The sequence below is a fragment of the Mirounga leonina genome, unplaced genomic scaffold (genome assembly GCF_011800145.1).
Source record: "Mirounga leonina isolate KUSES-001 unplaced genomic scaffold, KU_Mleo_1.0 Mir_129, whole genome shotgun sequence".
Classification (NCBI taxonomy): Eukaryota; Metazoa; Chordata; class Mammalia; order Carnivora; family Phocidae; genus Mirounga; species Mirounga leonina.
The window spans coordinates 29,887,606-29,913,800 of NW_023270323.1; the positions used below are offsets into that span (position 1 = coordinate 29,887,606).

The 26,195-nt window shown below is 34.8% G+C and overlaps 1 protein-coding gene across 4 annotated transcripts in view; it reads left to right on the forward strand.

Moving 5' to 3' along the window:
• TECRL (trans-2,3-enoyl-CoA reductase like) overlaps positions 1-26,195 on the forward strand; it is a 187,484-nt gene that overhangs the window by 53,391 nt on the left and 107,898 nt on the right. For 3 of the 4 annotated variants that reach the window (XM_035004900.1, XM_035004901.1, XM_035004898.1), the window contains exons 4-6: positions 5,822-5,925; positions 21,979-22,094; positions 25,497-25,602. In XM_035004900.1, the coding sequence (XP_034860791.1) occupies positions 5,822-5,925; positions 21,979-22,094; positions 25,497-25,602 (326 nt within the window). The remainder of the gene's footprint in view (positions 1-5,821; positions 5,926-21,978; positions 22,095-25,496; positions 25,603-26,195) is intronic. The other variant, XM_035004899.1, reaches the window with a different exon arrangement.

A 26,195-nucleotide genomic window follows, 5' to 3' on the forward strand; every position in this document is an offset into this window, starting at 1 on the left:
TTCCTTCCTTCCTTCCTTCCTTCCTTCCTTCCTTCCTTCCTTCCTTCCTTCCTTCCTTCCTTCCTTCCTTCTTTCCCTTCTTTCCCTCCCTCTCTCCCTTCCTTCCTTTCTTCCTTCCTTCCTCTCTTCCTTCCTTTCTTTCTTCTTTCTTTCTTTCTTTCTTTCTTTCTTTCTTTCTTTCTTTCTTTCTTTCTTTCTTTCTTTCTTTCTTTCTTTCTTCTTTCTCCTTTCTTTCTTCTTTCTTTCTTCTTTCTTTCTTTCTTTCTTTCTTTCTTTCTTCTTTCTTCCTTTCTTTCTCTTTCTTTCTTCTTTTCTGTTTAAAGCAGAATAAATGAGCTAAGGAGGGGAGAAATGAATGAATTTTAGGGAAAATGTAATATCTGGGATTAAGCCTGAAATTTCTCAAACTGTCAAATCCTATTCTTCATTCAAAAAATTTATAAATAGATACACTTAAAAGTTACTCCTGCTAATAATCATTGTCACTAATATTACATCAACTTGACCTTAAATTTGGACTTGTTAAATAAGAGCTGTGGGTAGAATATAAATTTTGGAAGAATACTTGAAGTCAATAATAGTAAATCTACAAGAGGCATCTATTAAGGAATTTCAATCTCTAAATTTTTCCATAGAGTGGTGAACTGCCCTTTTTTTTTTTTTCCTGGTACTTTTGCTAATATTCAGGACATCCTTTCTCAGATATTACCTTTACTTAAGGACAAATGATGATTTCCTTGCATCTCTCTAAGGTGTTTTGTTTGTTTTCATCGTTTCTTAGACATTCCAGGTTTCTCTGAGACCTCTATGCTGAAAAAAATAGGAATCCATGATATTCTTGGAAGTCATACTTTCTTAATGATTTCAAATTCTTCCAAGCTCAAATGTTCAAGAAAAATTCCTATCTGGCTAGAGTTTAAAAGAGAAGACTCACTCTCTTGTTTATTTTTGCCTCTTCAGGGCCTTGTATATGCTAACCATATAAATGCCTTTTAACACATGGATGCTCAAATAACATAAAATTATATAGTGGTATTGTTTTCTGAACTTGACTCTTATATAATGAAGACTCTAGAATGCCACAGGCATCAATATAAAATATAATTCAATTTGAAGAACACTACAAGGGGAAACAGGAAATTTCTATTAGTTCAACCTTCCTGGTGAATGTGACTTTTTACTTTCTCCTCACATATATTTATTTGGTTTCCCTTCACATACATTTACAGGGTATGATCTGAATGAAATATAGCCACTGAGTGCCCTTGAATAAGAATGTGATGACTTATTTGAAAAAAAAAAAAAAAAAAAAAAAAGACTCAATTATTTTAGTGAGCTAAGCAGGATGTGGTACAAAGAGGTTGTTTGGAGTAAAACAGGATTTTAAAACCTGACTCTTCTGCTTACCTATCTATAGGGTCTTCTTTCGTAAAGTGGAGCTAATAAAGAATTTAACCCATGATTTGGTTTTTGTTTTATAAGTGTTAAATAAGATCATGTTTATAAAGCACTATAATTACTGACACATGGTAGATGCTTCATCTGTTATAACTGATGTTATAACTATTCATATTAAGAAAACTTAACACTGAAACAAATCAAGGCCTAAATATTTACAAATATTTCCTGCCAGAATGCTTATACTATGAGCAATGACATCATGCAGATTTAGTCTTCTACATTTTCTTTACACAAAAGACATCAGTAAAACATAAAGAAAATAGCAAACATTGATAATCATAGGCAAATTAACAAACTTTTTTTTTTTTTTTTTTAGCTCAGTGGTTATGCTAAGCTGAGCTAGACTTAGCCTTACTTGGGCGGGTCCACTCAAGTAGCTGCAGTCAGCTGGTGGGTTTTTAGTGACTGGCTGGTCTAGGATGGCCATGACTATAGCCAATCCTCTCTACTCTTTGTGGTTTCTCATGTTTCAGCAGAATATTTGGGGCTTGTTCTCATGGAGGATTCAGGGATTCAAACAAATGAGCACAAGCACTTAAGATTTCTTAAGGCCCTTGGGTGCCTGGGTGTCTCAGTCATTAAGCATCCGCCTTCGGCTCAGGTCATGATCCCAGGGTCCTGGGATCGAGTCCCACATTGGGCTCCCTCCTCGGCGGGAAGCCTGCTTCTCCCTCTCCCACTCCCACTGCTTGTGTTCCTGCTCTCACTATCTTTGTCTCTGTCAAATAAATAAATAAAATCTTAAAAAAAAAAGAAAAAGATTTCTTAAGGCCCAGGCTTGGAAGTTTCATATCTCTTGCCCTACATTCTGTTAGCTAAAGTTAATGACTAGGCTAACCCATATTCAAGGGCACAGGGAAATAGGCACCAACTCTTATAAGAGGTACTAAAAGTCATATTGTAAATGGTGTGGATATGGGAATGGTAAAGAACTGAAGTCACAATTGTAATACATCTGTCATAGAAACTGGTAACTAAAATGTGTTCTCTCCTCCTACTTTGATTAAGATACTTAATAATGTTCTGGAAGAACAGGGTTGAATTTCCAATGCTTAAAATCATTGGATTTCTAAAATAGAAAGGTGAAGCATGAGTAGACTTGGTCCTTTCCTTCCCAGCCCTGGCTCTAATCATCCATAGCACTTATAAAAGGGCCTTGACAAACCCCTAGGTACATACCCTAGTGTCTGGCACAATTTTGGGGAAGAAATGCCCAACAAAGAAGATTTGTTTAAATTAATTTGGGCAGAAAATTCACAGGCCTTAAGTGGCTGAAGCCTGATATTCATGGAATTGACTCTTGTTTTAGGAATATATTCTTGGCCCTACCCATTCCTCTCCCTTTGGAAAAGGACATAGACAGAAAGCCAAGGACAGGGTTCCGTGATTACTGAGTCTGAGTGGTATGATTAATGATATGCCTGGATTCTCTCAGTTCCTTCTATGCAAATCTCATATTGATGGGACCATATTTTAAAAATATGCCAATGGTCTGCTCCTTGAAGTCATCAAAAGTAATAGAGGAGTAGAAACTAATCCCCTGTCCAAAGATGTCAATAGATGTATGTTGGGAAGATGTTTACAGTACTTCAAGTGGTACAATTATCTCAGATTATTTTGTTCTTATTAACATTTCTTATTGTTATACATGATTGTCAAAATGATTTTGGCCATTTGTATATCCAAGTCTTTACCTTGACCCATGTTACATTAACTTCCTATTGCTGTGTAACAAATGACCACAAACTAAGCTTAAAATAACACTCATTTATTAGCTTGAAGACACAGTATGGCCGGATTCTTTGCTCAGAGTATCACAAAGCTGTAATCAAGGTGTTGGTGGAGCTGAATCTCTTCTCAAGACTTTTAGAAAATTCTACTTCTGTCTTTATTCTTATTGTCTGAAGTTTTTTTTTTTTTTTTTGTGGTTCTATGACAGAGGTTCCTATTTCCTTGCTCCTTGTCACATTCTATAGGCCATTTCAGTTCCTAGAGGCTATTTGCATTATTTGCCATGTCGCCCTCTCCATCTTCATCCCAGCAATCATTCTCGTACTGTAGTATCAGTATTCTAGTACTTTGAATCTGAATTCCTCTGGCTTACCAATTCCTGCAGATTTAAATAGCACATGATTAGCTCAGACCCACCTGAATAATCTCTCTTATAAAGCCACATAGCCTAACCTAACAAGGGAATGATAGCTTACCATATTCACATTGGCTTTATCAAATACCATCTTCAAAATTAATATATAACAATTGCACATTTTATCTTACTTTAAAATATTTCATTGTAAATCAATGTATTGGATTCTGAAAATCAACTAAAAATAGTCATAAATTAATATTTAATGTGTCTTGGAAAAATAGAGAATGGAGGACTCCTAGGTGGCTCAGTTGGTTAAGCATCTGCCTTCAGCTCAGGTCATGATTCCACAGTCCTGGAAGGGTCCCCACTTTGGCTTTTTGTTCCCTGCTCAGTGGGGAGCCTGCTTCTCCCTTTCCCTCCCTCCCCCATGCTCATGCACTCTCTGTTTCAAAAAAATAAATAGGGCGCCTGAGTGGCTCAGTCGTTAAGCATCTGCCTTCAGCTCAGGTCATGATCCCAGGGTCCTGGGATCGAGTCCCACATCGGGCTTCCTGCTCAGTGGGAAGCCTGCTTCTCCCTCTCCCACTCCCCCTGCTTGTGTTCCTGCTCTCGCTCTCTCTCTCTGTCAAATAAATAAAATCTTAAAATAAATAAATAAATAAATAAATAAATAAATAAATAAAATCTTTAAAAAATAGAGAATGAAATGACACTTTTTCATGAGAAAAAGATAAAGATAAATTACAGATAGATTAGCATAAAGAATAATATCAATACAAGCAACTACAATGGCAATAAAAATAACATTATACTTATGAGATTCATTTAGCCCTAGTCCACTTATTTTTCTTTCTGTATGGTATAACTTTGAATAAAACAAGATATATTTAGTGTTATCTCATTTATGAAGATTTAACTTTTTACAATTGTTTTACAATTATAAATAATGCTAAAAAGAACATCTTTGTACATATATTTCAGTACACACATGTCAGACTTATCTAGTGTTTATTATTAAGAACGGAACATTTCCTTACATGTCTTCTAAGACATCAGTTTATTCTTCTCCAATTTCATGAGAAACTCCTTCTCAGTAGTATGTTTCTTTTATTACTTTGAAAGCCCGTAGTGCTAGAAACTTTTTTCAGTTTCCATTTTCTTTTCAAACTGAACACTCAAATAATCTCATCACACAGAATGGCTTTAAACGTTAATGACTTTCAAATATCTACAGACACACCTAACCAACTGCCTATTTGACAGCTCCTACTTGAATGCCTAATAAATATCACACACTTAACATACCTTAACTTAAATCTTAATTTCCACCCCCAAATCCTGCTCCTTCCCCAGTCTTCCTCCTGCCAGTTAATGAAATTACAATGCTCCTAATTGCCCAGGTCAAAAATCTAAGAGCTGTCTTTATTTCATTGAAATACTCTCTTCTCAAGTTGAACCTGCTCTATGTTCAAAACATATCTGAAATTGATGAACTTTTAACATTTCTACCAGTGCCATCTTAATCCAAAAAATCCCTTGCTTGATGAATTTTGAGTTCATCCTAAGTAACCTTGCTTCCCTTCCTCCCAGTTTCCACACAGCATCCATAGAGATCTTTTAAAACATACATCAAGTCACTCTGCTGATGCTTGTGATGACTACTAAAATTTATTTGCCCTAATTTATCAAATAATAAAAGAATTTAGAGAACAGTTGACATCTATGTCTACTGACACCCGAAATTATACTTTTTTAAAAGATTTTATTTATTTATTTTAGGGAGAGAGAGAGCATGAGCATGGGGAGTGGCAGAGAGAGAGGAACAAGAAGGCTCCCCACTGAGCAGGGAGCCCAACACAGGACTCAATCACAGGACCCTGAGATCATGACCTGAGCTGAAGGCAGACACTTAACTGACTGAGCCACCCAGGTGCCCTCCCCCCAAAAAATTATACTTTAAAAATATCCTGTATCATGCTCGGTTATGATATTATCCAGTATTACATTTTCTCAGAACACAACAGGATAGTAACTAGTGGTAGTCTGCACTTTGTTTAAGTAGAGGTGGGAAACTACCATATATTTGAAAAATTCTTAGGTATTTTATAAAATGAGTTCACTTACATTTTATTTTACTTTAAATATTTATTATACATTGCAGTTTCTATGTATGATTTATTCTTAGCATTCACAATTTTTCACATTAAAATTGTTTGTTAAAAATCACGATGCCTTGAAATTGTATTAAAATACTTTTCCTTATTATTTAAGGTGGGCCTTTTTTGAAGGACTACATAACCATTCAAAGCATTGCAGCTTCCTCCATTGTCACCCTCTATTTTACAGACCTAGGTCAACAGGTCAGTTGGACTACAGTAAGTATCAATTTGAAATATAATGTGCATGTCCCACATTTTGATAGGAATAATTTGTTGACAGAAGGACAATTTTTATCAAATAAATTCATAATGAAACAAAATACTGTACTGAATGTCATTTTAAGTTTTCCACTCTTACTAGAAACCATGGTCAAAATTTCATACAAGAATTAGAGCCATGGAAATACACAGTTGAAAGAAGGAGAATAAATTATTTTTTTTAAATGTCCATCTATCCTATGACTGTATTTCTTCAGCTTTTCCTTCTAGGAACCTGGAGATATGAAGACTCTTCACAATGGAAAAAGAGGAGATAGAATATTCAATAAAAAAAAAATATTCTAAGGCAAAGGGAGGGCATATGGAAAATCAGAATGAAGTAGTGAGATTTCTTTGAGTAAGACGGTCATGGAATACTTTCTGCTCTCCTTGAAGGAGGAGCTTTCAAAGTGGTGGCAACTGAATCCAATGGCATTAGAAGAATGAAGACTACATTCAGTGGTGGCAACTGAATCCAATGACATTAGAAGAATGAAGAATGAGGATTAAGAAATAGAGAAAATACTTGACATTAGGTCACAAGTATTGAACTATTCATGAGTTATGGAATAGATAGGTGGAATAGCTTTAGTAGCAATAGGAAATCCTAGGTGATATTTTTGTGACAAAGAGTTAATTTGATAAATAATTTTAACACTGATATAAAAAGAATAGAGTAATCATTCTATTTTTCAATTCAATTTTTAATTTTTTTAGAATTTTAAAGTTTTTCCAATTACACAGATATTTCATATTTGTGATGGGATTGCACTTTTTTTGGGGGGGGGGGCTTACTAAGGTTTTTTTTTTTTTTTTTTTATGTTATGTTAGTCACCATACATTACATCATTAGTTTTTGATGTAGTGTTCCATGATTCATTGTTTGCATATAACACCCAGTACTCCATTCAGTACATGCCCTCTTTAATACCCACCACCAGGCTAACCCATCCACCCACACCCCTCCCCTCTAGAACCCTCAGTTTGATTCTCAGTGTCCATAGTCTCTCATGGTTCAATTCCCCTCCGATTCCCCCCCTTCATTTTTCCCTTCCTGTTATTTTATTTTATTTATTTATTTTTAACACATAATGTATTATTTGTATCAGAGGTACAGGTCTGTGATTCAACAGTCTTACACAGTTCACGGCGCCACCATAGCACATAACCTCCCCAATGTCGATTACCCAGCCACCCCATCACTCCCACCCCCCAACACTCCAGCAACCCTCAGTTTGTTTCCTGAGATTAAGATTTCCTCGTATCGGGCGCCTGGGTGGCTCAGTTGGTTAAGCGACTGCCTTCGGCTCAGGTCATGATCCTGGAGTCCGGGACTGAGTCCCGGATTGGGCTCCCTGCTCAGCAGGGAGTCTGCTTCTCCCTCTGACCCTCCCCCCTCTCATGCTCTCTCTATCTCATTCTCTCTCTCAAATAAATAAATAAAAATTCTTTAAAAAAAATTTCCTCGTATCACTGAGATCATATGATACATGTCTTTCTCTGATTGACTTATTTCGCTCAGCATAACACCCTCCAGTTCCATCCATGACGTTGTAAAAGGCAAGATTTCATTATTTTTGATGGCTGCATAATATTCCATTGTATCTATATGTACCACCTTTTTTATCCATTCATCAGTCCATGGATCTTGGCTCTTTCTAAACTTTGGCTATTGTGGACATGGCTGCTATAAACATCAGGGTGCATGTACCCCTTCGGATCACTACATTTGTATCTTTGTGGTAAATACCCAGTACTGCAATTGATGGATCGTAGAATAGTTCTATTTTCATCTTTTTGAGGAAACTCCCTACTGTTTTCCAGAGTGGCTGCACCAGCTTGCATTCTCACCAACAGGTTAGGAGGGTTCCCCTTTCTCTGCATCCCCGCCAACATCTGTAATTTCCTGACTTGTTAAATTTAGCCATTCTGACTGGTGTGAGGTGATATCTCATAGAGGTTTTGATTTGGATTTCCCTGATGCTGAGCAATGCTGAGTACTTTTGCATGTGTCTGTTGGCCATTTGGATGTCTTCTTTGGAAAAATGTCTGTTCATGTCTTCTGCCCATTTCTTGATTGCATCATTTGTTCTTTGGGTGTTGAGTTTGATAAGTTCTTTATAGATTTTGGATACTAGCCCTTTATCTGATATGTCATTTGCAAATATCTTCTCCCATTCTATTGGTTGTCTTTTGGTTTTGTTGACTGTTTCTTTTGCTGGGCAAAAGCTTTTTATCTTGATTAAGTCCCAATAGTTCATTTTAACCCTTGCTTCCCTTGCCTTTGGCGATGTTTCTAGGAAGAAGTTGCTGAGGCTGAGGTTGAAGACGTTGCTGCCTGTGTTCTCCTTTAGGATTTTGATGGACTCCTGTCTCAATTTAGGTTTTTCAAACATTTGAGTCTATTTTTGTGTGTGGTGTAAGGAAATGGTCCAGTTTCATTCTTCTGCATGTGGCAGTCCAATTTTCCCAACACCATTTGTTGAAGAGCCTGTCTTTTTTCCATTGGACATTCTTCCCTGCTTTGTCGAAGATTAGTTGACCATAGAGTTGAGGGTCCATTTCTGGGCTCTCTATTCTGTTCTATTGATCTGTGTGTCTGTTTTTGTGACAGTACCATACTGTCTTGATGATGACAGCTTTGTAATAGAGCTTGAAGACTGGAATTGTGATGCCACCAGCTTTGCTTTTCTTTTTCAACATTCCTCTGGCTATTCGGGGTCTTTTCTTGTTCAATACAAAATTTAGGATTATTTGTTCAATTTCTTTGAAAAAATGGATGGTATTTTGATAGAGATTGCATTGAATGTGTAGATTGCTCTAGGTAGCATTGACATCTTCACAATATTTGTTCTTCCAATCCATGAGCATGGAACATTTTTCCTTTTTTTTTTTGTCTTCCTCAATTTCTTTCATGAGTATTTTATAGTTTTTGGAGTACAGCCTCTTTGCCTCTTTGGTTAGATTTATTCCTAGGTATCTTATGGTTTTGGGTGCAATTGTAAATGGGATTGACTCCTTAATTTCTCTTTCTTCTGTCTTGTTGTTGGTGTATAGGAATGCCACTGACTTCTGTGCATTGATTTTATATCCTGCCACTTTCCTGAATTCCTGTATGAGTTCTAGAAGTTTTGGGGTGGAGTCTTCAGGGTTTTCAACATAAATATCATATCATCTGCAAAGAGTGAGAGTTTGACTTCTTCTTTGCCAATTTGGATGCCTTTGATTTCTTTTTGTTGTCTGATTGCTGTGGCTAGGACTTCTAATACTATGTTGAATAGCAGTGGTGATAGTGGACATCCCTGCCATGTTCCTGACCTTAGGGGGAAAGCTCTTAGTTTTTCCCCATTGAGAATGATATTCACTGTAAGTTTTCCATAGATGGCTTTTATGATATTGAGGTATATACCCTCTATGCCTATACTCTGAAGACTTTTGATCAAAAAGGTTGCTGTACTTTGTCAAATGTTTTTTCTGCATCTATTGAGAGGATCATATGGTTGTTGATCCTTCTTTTATTAATGTATTGTATCATATTGATTGATATGTGGATGTTGAACCAACCTTGCAGCCCAGGGATAAATCCCACTTGGTCATGGTGAATAATTCTTTTAATGTACTGTTGGATCCTATTGGCTAGTATTTTGGTGAGAATTTTGGCATCCATGTTCATCAGGGATATTGGTCTGTAATTCTCCTTTTTGAAGGGGTCTTTGTCTGGCTTGGGGATCAAGGTAATGATGGCGTCATAAAACATGTTTGGAAGTTTTCCTTCCATTTCTATTTTTTGGAACAGTTTCAGAAGAATAGGTATTAATTCTTCTTTAAATGTTTGGTAGAACTTCCCTGGGAAGTCATCTGGCCCTGGGCTTTTGTTTGTTGGGAGATTTTTGATGACTGCTTCAATTTCCTTAGTGATTATAGGTCTGTTCAGGTTTTCTATTTCTCCCTGGTTCAGTTTTGGTAGTTGATACATCTCTAGGAATGCATCCATTTCTTCCAGATTATCTAATTTGCTGGCGTATAGCTGCTCATAATATGTTCTTATAACTGTTTGTATTCTTTTGGTGTTGGTTATGATCTCTCCTCTTTCATTCAGGATTTTGTAGATTTGGGTCATTTCTCTTTTCTTTTTGTTAAGTCTGGCCAGGGGTTTATCAATCTTGTTAATTCTTTCAAAGAACCAGCTCCAAGTTTCATTGATCTGTTCTACTGTTCTTTTTGTTCCTATTTCTTTGATTTCTGCTCTAATCTTTATTATTTCTCTTCTCCTGCTGGGTTTAGACTTTATTTGCTCTCTTACTCCAGCTCCTTTAGGGGTAGGGTTAGGTTGTGTATTTGAGACCTTTCTTGTTTCTTGAGAAAGGCTTGTATTGCTATATACAGTCCTCTTAGGACTGCCTATGCTGCATCCCAAAGAATTTGAACAATTGTGTTTTCATTTTCATTTGTTTCCATGAATTCTTTTAATTCTTTAATTTCCTGGTTGACCCATTCATTTTCAGTAGGATGCTCTTTAACCTCCATGTATTTGAGTTCTTTCTGACTTTCCTCTTGCGATTGACTTCTAGTTTCAAAGCATTGTGGTCTGAAAATATGCAGGGAATGATCCCAGTCTTTTGGTACCAGTAGAGACCTGATTTTTTACCTAGGATGTGATCTATTCTAGAGAATGTTCAATGGGCACTAGAGAAGAATGTGTATTCTGTTGCTTTGGCATGGAATGTTCTGAATATATCTGTGAAGTCTCTTTGGTCCAGTGTATCATTTGAGGTCTTTATTTCCTTGTTGACATTTTGCTTAGATGATCTGTCCATTTCAGTGAGGGGGCTGTTAAAGTCCCCCACTATTATTGTAATGTTGTCAATGTATTTCTTTGCTTTTGTTATTAATTGCCTTATATAATTGGCTGCTGCCATGTTAGGGGCATAGATATTTACAATTGTTAGATCTTCTTGTTAGACAGACCCTTTAAGTATGATATAGTGTCCTTCCTCATCCTTATTATCTTCTTTGGTTTAAAATCTAATTTGTCTGATATAAGGTTTGCAACCCCAGCTTTCTTTTGGTTTCCATTAGCATGGTAAATGGTTTTCCACCCCCTCACTTTCAGTGTGTGGGTGTCTTTGGGTCTAAAATGAGTCTCTTGCAGACAACATATTGATGGGTCTTGGTTTTTTATCCAATCTGATACCCTGTGTCTTTTGATTGCGGCCTTTTGCCCATTTACATTCAGGATAACAATTGAAAGATATGAATTTAGTGCCATTTTATTGCCTGTGGGGTGACTGTTACTGTACATTGTCGGTGTTCCTTTCTGGTCTATGTTGCTTTTAGGGTCTCTCTTTGCTTAGAGGACCCCTTTCAATATTTCTTGTAGGACTGGTTTTGTGTTTGTAAATTCCTTTAGTTTTTGTTTGTTGGAAGCTTTTTATCTCTCCTTCTGTTTTCAATGACAGCCTAGCTGGTTATAGTATTCTTGGCTGCATATTTTTTCTCATTTAGTGCTCTGAATATATCATGCCAGTGTTTTCTGGCCTGCCAGGTCTCTGTAGATAAGTCTGTTGTCAATCTAATGTTTCTACCATTGTAGGTTACAGACCTCTTGCCCCGAGCTGCTTTCAGGATTTTCTCTTTGTCTCTGAGACTTGTAAGTTTTACTACTAGATGTCAGGGTGCTGACCTGTTTTTATTGATTTTGAAGGGGGTTCTCTGTGCCTCCTGGATTTTGATGCCTGTTTCCTTCCCCAGATTGGGGAAGGTCTCTGCTATAATTTCCTTCAATGTACCTTCTGCCCCTCTCTCTCTTTCTTCTTCTTCTGGTATCTCAATTATTCTAATAGTGTTTTGTCTTATGGTATCATTTATCTCTCGAATTCTGCCCTTGTGATCCAGTAGTTGTTTATCTCTCTTTTTTTCAGCTTCTGTATTTTCCATCATTTGCTCTTCTATATCACTAATTCTCTCTTCTGCCTCATTTATCCTAGCAGTTAGAGCCTCCATTTTTTATTGCACCTCATTAATAACCTTTTTGATTTTTACTTGGTTAGCTTTTAGTTCTTTTATTTCTCCAGAAAGGGTTTCTCCAATATCTTCCATTCTTTTTTCCAGCCCAGCTAGTATCTTTAAAATCGTCATTCTGAACTCTAGTTCTGACATCTTACTAGTGTCCATATTGATTCGTTCCTTGACATTTGGTATTGCTTCTTGTTCCTTTTTTTTTTTTTTTTTTTGAGGTGAGTTTTTCCATCTGTCATTTTGTCCAGAAGAGAATAGATGAATGAGAGAACAAAATGCTAACAGGGTAACAACGACCCCAGAAAAATATACACTAAACAAATCAGAAGAGTCTTGAAACCGGGGGAAAAGAAAGGGAAAGAAAGAAAAAAAAAAGAAAGAAAGAAAGAAAAAGATAAAAAAAAGAATATGATCAAATATGATCAGGCTGGTGCACAGATCATGCCACACACTAGATTTTGGGTGTATTTTGGTCTGTTAGAAGAAAGTGCCTCCCAAAATTTTAAAGAAAGAAACACTTATGTATGTACAAAAATAAGGGTAAATATGATGAAGGGATGAGATATGACTGTAAAGGTGAAAATTATAGATTTTACAAAAGGAATTGGTAAGATAAAAAGTTGGTTGAAAAAAAAAGGAGAAGATTTTTTAAAAAAAGGGAGAGAATATGTTCAGGTAGGAGACTAGAAGAAAGCCATACACTAGAGATTTAGGGTATATTTTGGTGTTAGAAGAAATTGTATCCCAAAATTTTAAAGAGAGAACAACTTATATATATATATATATATCTCAAAGATAAGGTTAACTACTATGAAGGGGTAGGATATGACTAAAAATGAAAAATAAAAAATATTTTTTTATAAAAGAGATTGATAAGATGTTGGTTGAAAAAGGGAAAAAGAAAATTCAAAAAAAAAGTTAAAAAAAATTAACTTTGATCAACTAAAGAATCATGGGAAAAAAGCCATGAATTCTATGTGCAGTATTCCCCTAGTGTTGGAGTTCTGCAGTTCTCATTGATCAGTAAACTTGGTCTTGGCTGTTGGTTCTTGCTGATCTGCTGGGGAGGGGCCTGTTGCTGTGGTTCCCTGATGTCTTTGCCAGAGGCGGAATTGCCCTGCCCTTGCTGGGTACGGGCTAAGTAATCTGCTTTTGTTCCCTGTAAGCTCTCCATTAGGCTTTGGAGGATGAGATTGAAAATGGCAGCCTCCCAATCTCCACCCCGGAGGAGCCGATAACTCAGTGCCCCACTCCTCAGTGCCCCCCAAAGAAAAGCAGTCAATCATTCCCATCTTCCCGACTCCGGCCACACTCTGTGCTCACCTGCCCTGTGACCCAGCATTTCTATCTCTGGCTCATGACCCCGTGTGGAGTCTCCAAACCCAGCAGATCCCTACGGTGTGCTCTTGCGCCCCTCCTCTGGGGGAGGAAGGGGAGTCTCCCCAGATCTGCCACTTCTTGGGTCCCTGCTAGAGGAGCAGTGGCCCGACTGTGCCGTGGATCATGGTTTATGGCAACCCCGAGCTGAGAGCCCACTCCTCGGCTCCATCTCTGCAGCCGGCTTCCCCGCTCTGATACCTGGGAGCTCTGCTGTACTCAGGCACCCCCGGTCTTTCTGTGATCCCAAGGGTCCTGAGACCACACTTTCCCAGTCAGGGTTCCACCCCCTGTTTAGCCACTGGAGTGACGTCCCTCAGCAGAGCCGACTTCTAAAATTTCTGATTTTGTGCTCTGCTGCTCTATCACTTGCTGGTAGAGGCTGATGGAGGCCCCCTCCCCCGCCGTCTATCCTCCCAAATATCACCTCGGATTCACTTCTCTGCATGTCCTTCCTTCCAGAAAGTGGTCACTTTTCTGTTCAGAGAGTTGCTGCTATTCTTTTCTTTGATCTCCGGTTGAGTTTGTAGGTATTCACAATGGTTTGATCCCTATCTAACTGAATTTCTGGGACCAGATGAAATTTAGTTCTGCTACACCTCCACCATCTTGCTCCTCTGGGATTGCACTTTTTAAATTTAATTTTATTTTCTTATGTTATGTTAGTCATCATATAATACATCTTTTTTTTTTTTAAGATTTTATTTATTTATTTGACAGAGAGAGACACAGCAAGAGAGGGAACACAAGCAGGGGTAGTGGGAGAGGGAGAAGCAGGCTCCCCGCAGAGCAGGGAGCCCGACGTGGGACTCGATCCTAGGACCCCGGGATCATGACTTGAGCTAAAGGCAGTCGCTTAACAACTGAGCCACCCAGGCGCCCCCATCATTGGTTTTGGATGTAGTGATCCATGATTCATTGTTTTGGTATAACACCCAGTGCTCCATGCAGTATGTGCCCTCCTTAATACCCATCACTAGGCTAACCCATCCCCTTATACCCCCTCCCCTCTAAAACCCTCAGTTTGTTTCCCATAATCCATAGTCTCTCATGGTTGTTCTCTCCCTCGGATTTCCCCCCCTTCATTTTTTTCCCTCCCTTCTCCTAATGTCCTCCTTGCTATTCCTATGTTCCACAAATAAGTGAAACCATATGATAATTGACTTTCTCTGCTTGACTTATTTCACTTAGCGTAATATCCCCCAGTCCCACTCATGTTGATGTGAAAGTTGGGTATTCATCTTTTCTGATGGCTGAGTAATATTCCATTGTATATATGGACCACATCTTTATCCATTCATCTGTGGAAGGGCATCTCGGCTCTTTCCACAGTTTGGCTATTGCGGATATTGCTACCCAGTAGTGTAATTGCTGGGGCATAGGGTAGCTCTATTTTTAATTTTTTTAAACATATATATATTTTTTAAGATTTTATTTATTTGCAAGAGAGAGAATGAGAGACAGAGAGCATGAGAGGGAGGAGAGTCAGAGGGAGAAGCAGACTCCCCGCTGAGCAGGGAGCCCGATGTGGGACTCGATCCCGGGACTCCAGGATCATGACCTGAGCCAAAGGCAGTCACTCAACCAACTGAGCCACCCAGGCGCCCTATTTTTAATTTTTTGAGGAACCTCTACACTGTTTTCCAAAGTGGCTGTACCAACTTGCATTCCCACCAACAGTGTAAGAGGGTTTTCATTTCTCCATAACCTCTCCAGCATTTGTTGTTTCTTGCCTTGTCAATTTTTACCATTCTAACTGGTGTAAGGTGATATCTCAATGTGGTTTTGATTTGGATTTCCCTGATGGCTAATGATGATGAACATTTTTTCATGTATCTGTTAGCCATTTGTATGTCTTCTTTGGAGAAGTGTCTGTTCATGTCTTCTGCCCATTTTTTGACTTGATTATTTGTTTTTTGGGTGTTGAATTTGAGAAGTTCTTTATAGATCTTGGATACCAGCCTTTTATATGCAGTGTCATTTGCAAATAACTTCTCCCATTCTGTGGGTTGCCTCCTTGTTTTGTTGAGTGCTTCCTTTGCAGTGCAGAAGCTTTTTATCTTGATGAAGTCCAAAAAGTTCACTTTTGTGTTTGTTTCACCAGCTTTTGGTGATGTATCTTGAAAGAAGTTGCTGTGGCCGATGTCAAAGAGGTTACTGTCTATATTCTTCTCTAGGATTTTGATGGATTGCACTTTTATTATTTTCTATATTAAGGTAGCTTTTCTTTTGCCATCATTAACAATCAACAGTATCAGACACAGTACTTTGTTTTCCCTGTAAACATTCAATTTTTAAAATTATTGCAAACACAGGACAATTTATTCATTATTATTTGATTCTCAAATAGAGAAATTCAAGTTTGCATTTATTAAAATATTGTCACATCTTTTATTTTTCTGATAAACTGTCCTTTAATATACATTATCTTCCTGAATTTAGTTCATTATTTATTTTTCATTGTTATTGCTTAAATAATTGCTTTAGTTTTCAAAGTTCTTAGGTTGAATTTTTGAGTACTAATTTGTTGCACAAAAAAAAAAAACAAAACTGAGTTTAGAGTATTCTGAATCCTTGTTAAGTATAGTATTTATAAAACAGCCTATTAAAGCATTCATTATGTAAGCAAAAGATTTAATGCTTAAATGTGATATCAACAGACCTTTACTAAAGGAGATTTTAGACAAGCATGTTCTGATCTTCAAAGGTTAAGATATTCAAAGTCTTTGTCCACATTTATGATGAAAAGGGAATTCTGTCTCTAGAAGTTTTGTCAGGATGAGTGGCATTAACGGTGAGTTCATTAGAAATTCCAGCTGCATCATTAGGATAAGCACTGAGCAGAGAAATTGCTAAGGTGGAATTCTAGGACAATTGTACCAGAAAATTATAGCTTATTTGAAAGGAAAGTCTAGGTGACAAAGAGAACTCTGGAAATAGGGTGAATATTTTTAAATCAACCCTATGTTTCACACAATCTTTTGCTCCAAATGAATCAGTCCTATTAAATGCTAAAAATATACACATTACATTGCAATCACATCCACTTTATGCCTACTAAATTATACAATAAAAGCAATATTCACCACTTATAACATTGTTGTACATTTATAAGATATTAAAATGTGCTTCTATAATAAAAGCATTATCCTAGGGTTGGGCTTTTTTGTTTGTTTTTGTTTTTTTAGAGACAATCTCTTTATCAAGGTCAAAAATAAGATTTTAATAATATTTTTCATGAAGTAAGAGTGTGCTGTCACAGAATATTGAGAAAATATTTGCCTCATTGAACTTACTGAAAGACAGGATAGACGGTTATTATAATAATCCTCATTATATAGATCCTATCAACTAAAGATCCGATTCACTTTTCACCATTTTTATGTTCATTCTTGTTTGTCCTATAGTTCTATGCAATTTATCCCTTGCAAAGATTCAGGTATCTACCACCACAATCAGATACAGAATTGTTCCATTCCCACAAAGGAACTCTCTCATATTAATCTCTATATTTATACACTCTTTTCCCTATCTTGGGGCAACCACCAATCGGTTCTTCATTTCTATATTTTTGTCGTGTAGCAAATGCTATAAACAGAAATAGATTTTTTTTTTTTTTTTTTTGCTTTTGTTTGTTTGCTTTTTGAGATTGATGTTTAATTTTCTTTAAGTACAGTGCCTTTGGGATCCATCCTGGTTATTGCATGTATCCATACTCAGTTCCTTTTATTGGTGAGTAGTATTTGGTTGTATGAATGTAGCAGTTTGTTTATCCATTCACCCCCTGACAGGTATTTGCATTGCTTTCAGTATTTCACCATAAATAAAGCTGTTATCAATCTGTGTGTAGGTATTTGTATAAACATAAGTTTTTATTTATCTGATACACACTGTTGAGTTATAAGAGTACCTTTTATATTCCAGATGAAGCCTTTTGTCTGATAAGTGGTTTGCAAATATTTCTTCTCAGTTTTAGCTTGCCTTTTCATTCTCTTAATGTGATTTGTGGTTTTCTTTTCTTTTCTTTTTCTTTCTTTCTTTCTTTTTTTTGTGTGTAAAAAGTTTTCAATTTTAATGCAGTTTAAGTTGTCAGTGTTTTAAGGATATTGTCTTTGCTGTCATATGTAAGAACCCTTTGCCTTGCCCTAGATATGGGAGATTTCTCCTATGTTTTCTTCTAACAGTTTAATAGTTTTTTTATGTTTTACATTTTAATCATAGTCTATTTTTATTGTAAAGAAATATCTAATTTTATCATCCAGATTAGTATCTTTGTTTCCTGTGTTCTACAATTCTTTTGTTCTGTTTTTATATTCATCCCTATTTGGAATTAATTGTCATATTTCAGTTTCTATTAGCCTTTTGGTTATTTTGGCTATATTTTCTTTTTTGCCAACTCTACTGGTTACCCAAGAGATTATAATGTGCATCTTTAAAATATTGAACACTAATAGAAATTATTTAATTTAGGTTTACTGATGTGAAAATACTTCATAGATAATTGAATGACTTTATGACATTTAATCTCTTCCTGACTAATCTTCTATTGTGGTATATTTTAATTTTCTAGGTACTGTTAAGTAAAAATCCACTACTATAATTTTATATGGCCAATATTCATTTAGATTTATCATTTTCACTCTAATTTAGTTATTTCTTCTAATGCTGAGCTTGTATCTGTGATCATTATTCTTCCTAAAGAACATCTTTAGTGATTTATTCTGGTTGTGCCATTGGTGAATTTTTTCAACTCAGTTCATCCAAAAATGTATTTATTGAACTATTTTGGGAAAATTTTTTTGTGGAAAAAAATAATTCCATATTGGCAGTTATATTTGTCTCTTCACTTTACAAAATTTTGTAATTTTGATTTTTGACTCCCATGCATCTGTTGAAAAGTCCACTATGCTCTTTTAAAATACTGTGTCTTTTCTCTGGCTCATATTAAATTTGCCTTTTGTTTGATTATCACTGTTTGACGATGATGCACACAGTTACGATTATGTTCCTATTTATCCTGTTTTGGGTTTATAGTGTTATCTGAGTCTACTGTTTGGTATAAATATTTAATTTGAAAAATTATCATAATCTCTTTAATATTTGGTTTTCCACTATTCTCTTTGTATTCTCCTCCTGGGACTCCTATTACATTTCCATATTTTTCTTCTCAGAGGTTGCAAATATCTGCTGAAATACTCAGCCTTGTTTTTTTTATTTGTTTGAATATATAAAAGATCATTTTTTAAATGTATGTGTCTGATAATTCTACTCTGTGGATCTTCAGTTTATCTCTTTTGAATGTCTGTTGTTTCTTTTGGATTTGATTACAATATCTTTACTCTTATTATACTTTTATATTTCTGACCTAGTGCAGGAAAATATATATGAGCAACCTGTAAAGATAACTTGAGGCCGAGGATCATGTTACCTTCTATTCAAACTGATTTATCATCCTGTAGATGGACTAATGGCATTATTTGGCCCATGTCATCTTAATCCAATTGACTGAAATGATTTCAGGCTGAGCTTTAGTACCTGTAAAGACATCCATTTTTGCTTCATCATGGCTTTTAACCCAAATCCTGGAGATTTTATAAGGTCATTTCTGTCTTTAAAAGATGCCAACCAACAATTTTTTTTTTTTTCCCTTCATTCTCAGGCATCCTCAAAAGATTTAGTCTTCTTCTTAGGATGTTGTCAGATTTCAAATCCTAGAGTCAATCACTATTCTAGAATCCTGTTTAAAAAATCCTAATTCTCAATTCTCAGTGACTCAGTAGCTCTTTGAACCCTGAAAAACATTTTGATCAACTTTTCTTGCTGATCTCATTACAATGGTTTGAATAACTTAGAATAAAATTTTCCATTATATGTTATTCATATAATGGTTAAATTAAAACAAAACAAAACAAAAACTTCTTTTAGTATTATGTTAGCTTCAATCGTTCTCATTCAGTACAAAGTGCTATTACTGTTGAGAAATGCTCTCATAATTTTAATAACTCTCCCATCATTAGAAGATTAAGGATGGCACTACTTTATTTTGTTAGTAATTTTCAGCAACTGTGAAATATGCAATTTATTTTGATTTCAACTGTCAATTGTAATTTTAAAAAATAAGTGAAGCCAACACCATCCCAATAATAATAGCACTAAAAAGTTTTATTTTTTTTCAAGAGAGTATGAAATGCATTAATCCCAGTCTAAGCACAAAGATTCTAATCAGTTTGCAACAATTGCAGCTGTGTGTTTCAATTTATATTTCTAAAACATCTTATTGTCTTCTTCCTTTTTCAATTTAGACATATCCCAAGTTGAATATTCTACAGAAGTTCCAAAAAAAAAAAATCTCAATTACCTAGGATGCTTAATATCCTATGCCTAGTATCAGTTTAAATTTTACATTTAAAGCAACACATTAGTTTAATACAGTGATCATTCTATAAAGGAAAAGCATGAAAATAATTTCATATTGGACATAAATTGGAATTTAAAAGTAGTTATATATATATATATATATATATATATATATATATATATATTCAAAGTAAGAAGAAAGTCTATCTGCTTATTTTGAATATGTAATTTCTACTAAACTTTTGGATTATAACGGACTTCCTAGTCTTTGTAAATTCATCTGATTTGTTAGGGCTTATGACTGGCATATTTGTTTATTTGGCTTTGGTTTTGGATTTGTTTCTTTTAGTAGGAGAAGAAAAATTCCTTTTTCAGAAGTGTGTCTTATTAATATTGTCTATCTGGTCCTTGTTTTTATTTATTCTAAAACTATTTTCAGATTACTTTCTAAGTTTAATAAAACATTGCACTCCTTTTTTTTCTATTTGCACCCAAATATACTTTTTTTTTGAAAGATGCATTGTCCAAAAGTTATTTTTTCTCATTCTCTACTTCTTTCAGGTCAGGATATCACCTTCATACTTTAGTACTGTTTTAACCCCCATGTTTCAGCATGAACAATATTTGTGATAAAATATTGGGCCTCCCTGAACATATTACTGTAAGCCACCAGGTTCTCCTGATTTATTTTTAGGGTATGATGGAGATAAGACTGTAGTTTAATTTCCTGATCCAAAGAAACTTCATATTTGTGATAGCATTTTTATTAACTTAATAAAGAATGACAGGTGGTCAAGGTTAACTATTGTTCATAACATTTTTCATTACTGATATATTACTAGAGGATTTGCTCAAAATTAACTTGACTAGATCAGATGGCATTGAAATAAATATTTTAAATATTTTGTTTTAATAAAATAATTACTGTAATTATTCTGGAATATTAACTAAACTCTATTATCAGACATTCAAAGTGGTAAACACTTTTTTCTTTACATCTGAATAATCAGGCATGTTTTATGCCATAAATTAATATAGTCTATCAGTAAAAAGTTGCTTTACACTGATTTTATCAGATGTTGCATATTTACCCTCATATAAAAGTCTTTCATGGCTAATGGGATGATCAATACTATTAAATGGAAAAAATATACCTTAAGAAACCTACATATATAAATGTTTATACTTGTGTGTACATATACACACAGATATAATTATGTATATAAAACATGCATATATATATCATATAATCTAACCATGTAGTTATACAAAGTTCTCATGAGAAATAAGAATATAATTTCTAATCAATGTGCACACCTGCATATTTGAGTAAAACATGTGCAGCTTTAAGTTTTCTTTCTTAGAAAATAATGAAAATTGGCAAAGACAAAGCAAAGCAGTAATGGCAGTTGAATTTATCATTGTCATGTCTGCATTCTTTCTCTTTGAACACTCAGAGATAAATTATTTTCCTTTCTCTGTATGAATTCCAGAATGACTTTAACCTGGTTTTAGTATCAAAACAAAACTAAATAATGGACCATCATAATATTTAGAAAACTATCAGAAGGCCAGTCAGCCAGTGAATCTTCACACAGCCTTGTTTCCAATTATCTTTCCAAATTTTAGGATTATGTCTCTATAGATCAGATATATCTCTCCATATATATGGTTGACTCTCAGCTCCAGAATTCAGAAGGCAATCCTTTTAACTACCTACTCAAACTCATTAGAATTAAAGTCTAAAATTTCCAGAAGAGAGAACTAAATTATTTCAATTTGAATCATTGTCAAATCAATCAAATTCAAGATGACCTGGCCATATAAATTAAAAAAAAAAAAATAAAGTCACTGTAGGCCAATTCCATTCAGTTATAGGAACAGCTCACATAGAAGATGGAGTGTGTATGGGGCTGGAGAGACACTAAGAAATATGTTTATAATAGTTTGGTTAGTTAAATAAAAACTCCTGTGTACTATTTGTGAAGAAATCATTAGCTTCAATTTTTATTTTTTATTTTAAAGTCACCATTTATAATTGTCCTGTCCTTAAGTCTTGGCTAGTTCTTGCAAGGAAGACTTCTTGTGAATTATATTAGCACCCAGTATAATTCAATTTAAAGAATAGATAATGCCACGTGCACATTTTACCAGTTCATTCAGTAGGCTAAGTTTATAGACATGCTTATGTTTATATATAAATCTTAATAATATCTACAAAAGTTTATTTTTTGATTTAAATCACTTTCTTATTTTCAGGTATTTTTGGCTGAATACACAGGACCTCTGCTGATATATCTCCTCTTTTATTTGAGGATCCCATATATATATGATATGAAAGAGAGTTCTAGAAGATTCCGTCACCCAGTGGTACAGTAAGTAATACATTAGTACCTATAGATGAAGAGGAGATAAACTAGGACACAGATATAATTTTAAAGTTTGTCTATAAACAAAATTAAAGTGGATTACACTTAAGAAACTATATCTTAAGTAACTTTAAATAATGTATACACACCAACTTGCAAATTTATATACAAAGAACTACTAAGTATACCTTAAAGTTGAGGTAATATAAGTTCATAATGATCACAGTAAAAGAAATCTGGAAATTTAGAAATATTACAAGAAGCTTAAAATTATAAAGTTGTGAGGTCATATATAAAGAGCTCAAGATATAAAACTAAATAAAATAAAATACGTACTTCTCATGGGCAACATTAATAGGAAAGAAACAATGGTTTTATAAGTTACCTTTAGTAAATCAAAATCCAAGATAAATTTTACTTTAAAGTTAAAAGTAAAAGTAAAGTACAGAAAAAGTTGAGGGCGTTTATTACAACAATATATAGCATACTGTGAGAATAATCTCTCTCTGTGTCTCTCTCCCTCAGCTTACCAAATTAAAGATTAAGAGAATAATTATTATTCAAGATGCTACACTGAGATGTGTTGTTAGCAATTCGTTAAAAAAAAAAAAAAAAGAACCTGATTTAATGACTAAACTCTAAGTGAATTAAGAAACAAAATTTAGGTCTTAGGGATACTAGAAGATAGAGAATGATTTGATTCCTGACTTTCTCATCTCAAATCAAGATTTCCCTTACCCTTAATATCTGTACCACAGCCACACTGACCTTTCTTGTCCCTGATACCTACCATGTTCCCTTTCATGGAAGGGCATTTACACATGCTATCCCTCTTCCTCCATCCTGATTACCTCTTTCTTCTCTCTTATGTAAACTTCATGTAGAAGTTCAGTACTTCTTACTCATAGTAGCCATTCCTACTCCTTCCAGTGCAAATATGCCACTGAAATATTTTTGAATATTATGATTGGAAAAAAGAATTGGACCCAAACTTATTTATGGATGTTCAATTAGTTTAGCACTGCACAGCGAAAGAGTTAATATTTGAAGGGAAATCAACCATAATTAAATAGAAATATTTGGAATGAAATCAAACATGGTAAGTGAGTTACCAATACTGTGTGAAGTGACATATATCCATATAATAAGATACAAATGTGTGTACTATGCTGGTATAACATCAGAAAAATAAGTAAACTAATTTAAACATAGCATGAACTAAAATTTCTCATTTAGTGCTCTGCTACATAGCTGGGCATAACCTCACTTTATGCTTTCTTACAAAGAGGAAAATTTTATCACTCAAGTATTTACTCCTACAAAGAACCAACAAGGTAGGAGAGATACTGATTCCCATATCAATCCTTTAAGCCTACAGGGCTTAAAGCTTCTCCTAAATCAGAACCTTTCCTTTTGCTCGTCTGTCTAGAAAGCTCTGCCCCTGGATATCCACACTTCGTTCTCTCATTTCTTGCAGAATCTGTCTATTATTTAGAGATATACAAACATTGAACGTTGTCTCTCCACTTATAGGGGCACACATATTTTTTTCTGAATTAATGAATAATAATAAATTCCCTAATGATTTAGGCAGGTTGGTTTGTGTTTATTTATTTGTTTTCCCAAAAGTCACTGTTTTTATTAACCCGAAATCATTAATTTATTCTGTTAAAATAGACTCCCGTAAAGACTCAATGTTTGATTGTGCATAGAGTAAATGAAATGCTGATTTTTACATTCAAACTTTATTGGTGTAAGTGTGCAATTTTTGATCCATATTGATTTTCTTGAATAGCAACTACAGTTTTCAAAGTTTTATATTTTTAACAAAATCAGTACTGATTGTAACAGAAATATATTTTAAGAATAAGTAAGAAAATATACTTGTGTAAATCATGTCTGACATTTACTTTTTTTTGTTTTATTATCTTATGTTAATCACCATACACTACATCATTAAACACCCAATGCTCCATTTAATACGTGCCCTCTTTAATACTCATCACCAGGCTAACACATCCCCCCACCTCCTTCCCCTCTAGAACCCTCAGTTTGTTTCTCAGAGTCCATAGTCTCTCATGGTTCGTCTCCCCCTCCGATTACCCCAATTCATTTTTCCCTTCTTTCTATCCTTTTTTTTTTTTTTTTTAACATATAATGTATTATTTGTTTCAGGGGTACAGGTCTGTGATTCAACAGTCTTACACAATTCACAGCGTTCACCACAGCACATACCCTCCCCAAAGTCTATCACCCAGCCACCCCATCCCTCCCACCCCCCACCACTCTCGCAACACACACGGCATCTACTTTTAAAACAATAGTTTTATAAATGCCAACAAGAGTTGCTCAATTAGAAAAACAAAAACAAAAACAAACACACAAAGAGACAAACAATATTACAATTTGTTAGGTAGGCAAAAACCAAACATAAAACAAACCTAAACAAAACAAAAGCTGCACGGACTCCATAAAAAGTGAAATTCAAACCTTTTCAATGTATGGTTCTTGCTAAAGGACAACCAGACAATGAAAAAGTTATTCTGAATATTATAAAATGTCAAATGGATTCTAAGTAGATTTTGGGTATTTTTAAAATTTGTAAGTATTCCCCTCTGGCAACCAACAGTTTGTTCTCTTTATTTATAGGTCTGATTCTGCTTTTTTGTGTGTTTATTCATCTTTTTTTTTTAGATTCCACAAGAGTGAAATCATATGGTATCTTTCTCAATCTGACTTATTTCACTTAGCATAATACCCTCTAAGTCCATCCATGTTGTCTCCAATGGCAGAGGGGAGAAGAGTGAGGGATCAGGCAAAATGGGTGAAGAGGAATGGGAGATACAGGCTTCCAGCTATGGAATAAATACGTTACAGGAGTAAAAGGCACAGCATAAATAATGCAGTCAATTATATTATAATAGCATTGTATGATGATAGATGAGAGTTACAATTGTGGGGAGCATAGCATAATGTAAAACTTGTTAAATCACCAGTTATACACATGAAATTAATGTAACATTGTGTGTCAGGTATACAAAAAAAAAAAAAAAAACTTGTACATTTTCTGCTTAATTCATGTGACATTTTCATATGAGTACATTTATAATTATTATATATTTATTCCTCGGTAGGGGTGAACATATAGATTGTGACTGGTATTATAAGGTATTTTGAATGTCACCGAAAGTAAATTTATAGAGACTGTTGTGACAGTACTGTTATTGTGAAACAAATTTAGAATATTTCTAGAATAAAAATATTAAAATAAACATTAGTGTTTTTTTATTGGAAACATTTCCTAATAAATATAATATTGTAGTCAACTAACAAAAAATGTCTTATGTGTAAGGCAAGCCAGACCTTTAGAAGGGGACTTAATATGTTCATGTTTTATTTTCTTTCTAGCTTGGCTTGCTTCTGTCATTGTATACACTATATCCGATATCTTTTGGAAACCTTATTTGTTCATAAAGTTTCTGCAGGACATACACCTTTGAAAAATTTGATAAAGGTGAGGATTGTTATGTTTTGTAATTTTAATTATTATTGAGAAATTTTGTGTATTGGGTCATCCATAAAATGATACAAAATCATGTTTATTTTCCTTATGCTTAGAATTTTCTGTTCAACTGTGTCAGCATATCTTAAACATCCACTCCTGAGATGCCACTTCCTGAGTGACCTATTTCACTGGAGCTGTGTTCAACCAATAACCCTACATAAAAGATTTGCCATGGCCTTTTGTTACAAGCCCTGTATTCTCTGGTATCTTTGATTTTGGAAATACTTAGCACTGAATTCAGATTCTTTAAGTGCCGCTTGAGGAGGGGGGATGTCATATATGAACCCTCCTGTAAAAATACATCTGTGTGATAACAATGATGAAAACACACCCTGTATTTATGACAGTTGTCAGTGTGATGACAGTGTCTTTGCTCTTCCAAAAGTGGTGGATGCAGGAGTTAATAACCATCCCATCAAATAGCTGTCAAGAATATGGGAAGTTTTATGAAATATTGAAGTGGAAATGTACATTGGATGACATGTTGCAATTCAATTTTCCAATTCTAATTCCAATTTATTTTAATTTCAGATTTAAAGTTT